At 38.3% G+C, this 6917-nt stretch overlaps 1 protein-coding gene across 1 annotated transcript; it reads right to left on the reverse strand.

Annotated features, from left to right (window-relative positions):
• Positions 1–335: 335 nt before the first annotated feature.
• On the reverse strand, positions 336–2070 carry LOC149014560 (exopolygalacturonase-like). Its single transcript, XM_089155276.1, has 6 exons — positions 1879–2070; positions 1641–1784; positions 1378–1554; positions 996–1285; positions 678–906; positions 336–572 (listed from the first exon to the last, which is right to left on the reverse strand). Exons 1-6 carry the CDS (start codon positions 2068–2070, stop codon positions 336–338), a joined length of 1269 nt encoding a protein of 422 aa, XP_089011402.1.
• Between the last annotated feature and the right edge of the window lie 4847 nt (positions 2071–6917).

A 6917-nucleotide genomic window follows, 5' to 3' on the forward strand; every position in this document is an offset into this window, starting at 1 on the left:
AACGAAATCCAAAAGGACACAAATGTATTTTCATCATAAAATTTATTGAATTAACTGTTAACCAACTGAGTGTTCTTAGTTGGTTATACATAAGGAAATTGGGGGATGGAGATATTACATATGCCGCCGGCATGGTTGAACCCACGACCTCTCACTTTCGAGAGAAGTCAGGTTCCTAGCCATCCTACTAACCCTCCATTGGCTAAGGGGGGCATGGCTTAAAATTATGGTAAAAAGAATCCTTGAATCGGTATATTCCACCTGACAAGATGTTAGATTTCAGTGGGCCCCCCGGGGGAGATATTCACCCTCTGGAGAGGAGCCGAACCCTATGTTTACAGGGTGGATTTACATGCTGGAGGAATCTGGGTTCCAATATATTTGGCATTGACATGCTGACACGATGACGTAGTTGCGGTTCCTCCTGTTGCAGGTTCCAAGTGAATATCTTCAAGATTCACATTCTTACATGGCACCCCTTGGCTACACTCCAATGTCACCGCCACTGGAGAAGCTGAAGTTCCTGTAATGTGCCTGAAGGACACGTCACTCAACGCAACTTTTGATGGTGCCTGCAATATTAATCCATTTGTCATGTTCCAAAGTGTTTGTTAAAACGCCTCAACGAAGCAAAAAGTTGCAGCAATGAATGAATTTGGTGGTTTCTAGCTACTAACCTTTTCATCACATTTGGCGTAAGGACAATATGTCTGGTCGATGATGATTGGATTAGTAACACTTTTCATTTCAATGTGTTCAAAGGTCATGTTAGAAGCCGCACTGGCGTCAGGTGAGTTTTGCCATGTCTTGATCCTAATTCCATTCGTTGTTCCACTTAATTTACAATTTTCAACAGTAAGCCCTCTCACATCACCTTCCTTCGGGTATTTCCCCAAGCTTCCAACACTACAAGAAGCAATCAAATCAACAAAATTCGTGAATGAATTTGAGGTTTTGTAGCAGGATTTAAGATCAAGATCGATTCATGCACCAACCTGATGCCGTGACCAGGTCCGCAAGTGACACCATTGATGTGGACATTGGAATTGGCTTGTCCGATGGAGATGCAATCATCGCCGGTACCAATTACAGAATTAGAGATGCTAACACCACTGCTTCGTTCTATGTGGATTCCATCTGTGTTAGGGCTGTCTCCTGGTGCAGTGATTGTGATATCGCTCCCTTGGAAGTCTGTGCAGCTGAGCAAAGCAATGTGGAAGAACTTGCTATTTAAAGACTTTATCCCCTTCACTATTGTTTTGGTCATGCTAACAAACTTCACACTCTGCAACAAAATAAGTTACCTTTGTTAATGAAACCCTAACGATAGATTACACAAAACCAGCAAGTAAAATAGTTGAATCCATATCCACTTACTGTTGGAAGAACTTTACAATCTTTGAGACTTTTAGGGCATTTATTGGCAGGCCATGATACAGCGCCTTGGCCATCAAAAGTCCCACCTCCGGTCAACGTCAATCCGGTCACCCATCCAAACTCGACCCAATCATCTGAATCATACTTGCTCAAATCCGTGATTGCCTTCAAGTCACCCTGTACAGATAATCGAAAACCTCATGTTAGGGGACAATCCAATATGTTTTGAGAAGAAAGAAATGATTTGTTTGCTATAGAAATACACCTGCATCCTGGACAGTAAGGGAACCAAGTGTTTTGCGGGGCCCCTTGAATTTAAGGGGACCAACTAAGAAGCTTCCTTTTGGTATGGAAAGTGTCGCTGAACCTGAAGATTGACATGCTTCTTTCCAAGCCGCCATGAAAGCCTGCAAAATTTAGGGTTCATAATCTCTCTCTGCAAACCATAAAAGAAAAAATAATAATAATAAGAATGAGAATTAAGAATTGAGGATTGATTACGTTGGTATCGTCGCTTTGTCCATCTCCTTTAGCGCCATAACGCATAACGTCGAAAGTGCCGTCGGAGCCTCCTGGTGCAGCTGTTGTTTCTTTAGGGGTTGGTGCAACTGCTTTTTCTCCAAGGATTCTTTCTCCATTAACAGTCCAGGTAAAAGAAGTTAAGAAAAGCCAGAAGAGAATAACACCTTGCATAATTCTTCCCTTTTTTATTTGGCTTTTTCTTTTTCTTTTTCTTTTTCCTGGATGGAATTTAATTTGTTTTCAGGATGATCTTTCCCATTTTCCTCTCAACAGGAGATTCGAATTTATATGAAATTCAACATTATGATACTTGGGTTGGATACCAACGGCCATAACTAACTTCTTCCAAGAATATCTATTTTTTTCTGTAGCCACAATTGTCAGTTAAAATATCCACCAGAAATCAGGAATGAACTACCTATTATCCCTCTCTTCCTCCCTTCCTTCTACTTCTGCGGATGTAAGCACTCTATCTTGGTGACATCTTCACAAAGCGAATCAAATGCATAAATTTTTATTTTTAATATTAAAAAGAATCCTTAAATTGCTAAATCAAACAACATATATTTCCTGCATGATTATTGCATGCATCTTTTACGTTAACAACCTTCTAATGCATGTTTTTGCTCCAATTAGTCGAGTGGAAACTTTTGGTTCTGATCCATTTTGCATTGGTTTGATCTCTCGAAATCTCTTAGAGTAATGGTTTGAAACTGGAGAGTTCACCTCTTTAAAGACTGAGCTGGAAGAACAACTTCACTACTCTCAGTGCTCTCTCTCCTGAAAGAAAAAAAAAATGGAGAGAATTTCCATTATGCTCTTCATTTTATTCATATCGACAGTAGTTGTTTCATTACCAGATGATTCAACGGAGATAATCTCCAAGTTCCAACAATACCTTGCCCTGAATACTATGCTATTGCAGATTACATTCACTCTCAAGCCAAATCCATCGGCCTTGAATCGCAAACCCTTGATTTGAAACTCTGCAGGGATTGCATCACCCAATGAAAATTATCGTGTTTTCTTTGCGGAGAGATGTCCATGGTGGTTAGTGATCAAAGCCACTGGGGTCAAAACTTTACGACATAGGTGCCATGGAGAACTTATTGAAGAGCATAGAGATTGTGAGGAGGTTCTGAGCTGCCCAACTGGACATGGTGAAGGCAAGTTTGAAGGAAGAAGGCGATGTCATTTCAGTGAACATAGACTTCTTGAAGGCTGGGGCACCATCTCCAACTGTAAGCTAAAGTCTCAAAAAGTAAAGAATTCTTAAAGGTTGAAAGAATATATTGATTCGAGACCTAAAACTCATTAGAAGTTTCAAACATAAACTAATAATTCAAATTTGAGCAAAACAGGGGAGCATAGAATGTCAAATTACCCAAAAAACCACAAAAGATAAGAATAAGGGGAGGAGAAAACTGTATATAAGCAATAGGAAGGGAGAATGATAGGCCCTAGGATCATGCCAAGTGGCAGAGAAAGAGAGGGGGGGGGGATTAAGGTTGATTATGTGTTATAAATACCGGGAAAATGTGAATAGTTAGGGATTATTTATATGAGTGCTAACGGTGTGCTTTGTGGGTGATTGGCAAAATTATAAGCAATTTATCATTATTTTATCAAGTAAATAACATTAGTTTTGTTGAGTATGGCTCATGCTTCTCATTGTGTTGCCGACAGGCACGGGTCCCGCTACCCGGTGAGCGGGCGGAGGTGTGGAGGCAACCCCTCCATAGCCTGTAGAGGGTCCATGTTTTTGTGGGCCTCGAAGTTTGTTTTTAGTTTGGGGCTAGGCCCATGAATAGCGGTGGCTTAGGGTTTCTAAGCTCCTATATACTTATTCTCATGTAACAGAGTATTATATGTAGTTGTTTTCATGAATAATATAGTGAAAAACCTAATGTTATTGGACATAGCCTCAGACTGAGGTGAACCAGGGTAAAATCCGTGTCTCCTTCTTCCTTGTTTTCTATTCGATTGTGTGTGATTGATCGCTCTAATATTAACAATTTTGCATTCGATTTGCGGGTTCCTAACAGAGAAAAAGACTTGCAGCTTTATTAAATGGTCACTGTCTTATCAGTTCAAAATAACTAGACAATGAGCCCAATCATCTTTTGTTCAGAATAAGATAAAAGTAATTTTCATCTGGACATTTAGTAAAATTTCTTTCATTGATTGTTGGGATCTCCTTCACATAATACCTGGATGAACTTTGGGTTTTACATTTTTACCCTGACAAAATATTCTGTTGATATTATTTATCTATGATTTGGCAGTTTTACTGAGGTAGATGAAGCTTCTAAGCTGAGTTCAGAGAAATTGGTGCGGTTGGGGTTGAAATTCAGGCCATTAGAAGAGACTCTTGTTGATTCTGTTGAAAGCTACCGGAAGTCTGGTCTCTTGGGTTAACCAAATGACACTTTTCATTGACTGTTGATGAAGATGATCTCATTTGACACTCTACAACTATGCATGAGGGGTTGCTTCACAAGGGTTGACGCTTTAGGTCATTTTTATGTCCTTAATATATATGGTGTTTTGTTATGACAGCTGAGAGACCATCTTTCTGCTTCTGAGTTTGCCTTTACATTTTTTGAAGATCATAAAGCCTTTTTCTTTTTAATAAAAGAATGAACTGTTAAGGAATAAGGCTAGTTAGTATTGACTGTCAAATGTGGATCACATGTTCTTCTCTTATGATTGTTTTAGTTTAGAATGTTTTGGGACATTATAGGAATGTAGCGGGTTTCACTCGCAAGATAATGGATTCCAAATGACAAGCTTCTGGAGTGTCTCAGGCATCTTGATACATAGACATGATCTGGATTCACTTGATTTTGCATCTATTAAATGGAAAACTACCCAGCAAAGAACATTGTTTCATCTTGGCCATGCTCCCTTCTCGGGGTCATGCTTCAGTGCTGCGCCATTACTGCACAGCACTATGCTGCCTACAGTCGAGATTTTGATCTTGACTATCCATTTTGCACAAGTAGGTTATCATCCTTTTGTGAAACGGACGGTCGAGATTTTGATCTCGACCATAGGCTGCAGGTGCTCCACATTAATTATGCAGCATTCAAGCCAAACACCCTTGGATGGTGTGTTTGTTACATATATCGCGACTTGCCACCTTTTAATTTTCATCAAGTGATTATTTTTTCTCTTGTTGTATTGGTCTGTTGCTGGTAGATTCAAGTTGCTGCTTGATCATATGCTTTGACATGGAATCTTGTAGGTTGTTTTGATAAATAGTAAAACCTAAGAAGGTATCAGAATCCAAGAGAAGGAAATTATTCCGAATCAAACACATATGACAGAAGGCAACAGAAACATGGCTTCATCGTTAAGTGGAAGGGGAAAAGAACAAAGAGAGGCTGACAGCGTTAATTTGCTGGAACATTTGGTTATCGCGGAATGATTTGCTTTTCAAAGATATTAATGTGCTTTTCAAACTCAATACGGATGTTACATGGGTGGGCTCGAAATGTGGTCTAGGCCTCATGATTAGAAATCATAATGGGCCCCTTTGGTAGTGGTGTTTACTTTGGCAAAGATCTCTGAAATTATTGAAGGCGAGGCTCTGGCCTTGAGAGAAGGGCTTCTCCTTAGCGTTAGTGAAGGTATCAAATATATTGAGGTAGAAGTGGATAATCTAAGTCTAGTGAACGCTGTATTGGGTACCTCAGAAACTCCTAGGTGTATTGACCCTATAGTTTGGGATATTAAATATCTAGCTTTTGAAGTGCTAGATTGTAAGTTTGTGTATTCTCCCAAGAAAACTAACGGGGTTGCTGACTCCCTAGCCAGGAAGACAATCTCCTTATTGAGTAGGAAAGAGTGGCCGATGTAAGTTTTTGTTTTTGTTCACCTGATTGCATTCCTGTTTCTTATTCTTTGAAAATTCCATTTGTGATTTATTGGCATTATCTCGTCTACTAGTCTATTCTTTTTTTTTCTTTTTTTCGGTTAATCAGTCTATTCCTTTTTTCAGTGCTAATACTTAGCATGCCATAATTTGTTCATCTTTCAAGAAAGATTTATTAATGAATAAACTATTATGAATGATTACATATAATGTCAATTAATTAACCAAGGTTGGAGTGGGACTGCGGCAATGAGAAAGGCTTCATTATGACCAAAGGGTTACGGGTTTATAAACAGTTGCTTAGTGAGAAATGATCATCTATTGTGCACAACAGTGCATCTATATACCAAATAGAGGTTGAGATTAAAATCAAACATAAGGCTATCAATAATTTTTTTAAAATTTAAAATCAAGTTTTTAGTGTCAACATTTTTTTCCAATATAGGTGTACTATGTATGAACAGTGAAAGCCACCAAATTTTTTGTTGGTGATGCTGAATATGCAAGATTAAAAGGTGATCACAAATGTTCTTTCAACATTGTATGTAGAACGGTATACTTAGGATCTTGGGTTTCATTAAGGTACTATTATGGTAAACTTACAAAATCTACAAAATACTGGAATTGATTTTGAGTAGCCAAAATCTTCTTAGGATCTTGGATTTCATTAAGGTACTATTATGGTAAACTTACAAAATCTACGAAATACTAGAATTGATTTTGACTAGCCAAAATCTTTCTCATCTTGTTTCTTTTCGAGTATCTAGAAATTGTTGGGACTTAGAGGAGTGGAGAAGACATTGTTCTAATTAGATAGTTTAATTGCTTTTCTAGAAGTAGGGTTTAATGTTTCCTCTTGGATCCTCAGTTGTGTTCCGCTCTAGCCATCTTCATGTATCTTTCCCTCTGTAGGGGCCTTGTAAGTTTAACAATATTTGTATAACTATTTATCAAAAAAATAGTTCACCCCCTTCTCATGTATCAAGCAAAGGAGTTGAACACCGTTGTTATGTGTGATTGACTTGGTAAAATCATGAAGTTTTTTTTCTTTGAAAAAATTACAATCATGAAATGAAATTTAGTAATATTACAACAATCAAATGGATATGGACATTTAGAATTTAACCATTATTCTCTCAAG

The sequence above is a fragment of the Hakea prostrata genome, chromosome 5 (genome assembly GCF_041222555.1).
Source record: "Hakea prostrata isolate BN-2017 chromosome 5, UWA_Hpros_2, whole genome shotgun sequence".
Classification (NCBI taxonomy): Eukaryota; Viridiplantae; Streptophyta; class Magnoliopsida; order Proteales; family Proteaceae; genus Hakea; species Hakea prostrata.

What these genes read in the sequence shown, in the direction of transcription:
- LOC149014560 (XM_089155276.1), bottom strand. Translation starts at nt 2,070, where the DNA reads ATGCAAGGTGTTATTCTCTTCTGGCTTTTCTTAACTTCTTTTACCTGG. An exon ending in TTACTGTCCAGGATGCAGGT is followed by an intron (nt 1,555 to 1,640) that starts GTATTTCTATAG and finishes TTATCTGTACAG; the next exon opens with GGTGACTTGAAGGCAATCAC. An exon ending in ACGCCAAATGTGATGAAAAG is followed by an intron (nt 573 to 677) that starts GTTAGTAGCTAG and finishes TTAATATTGCAG; the next exon opens with GCACCATCAAAAGTTGCGTT.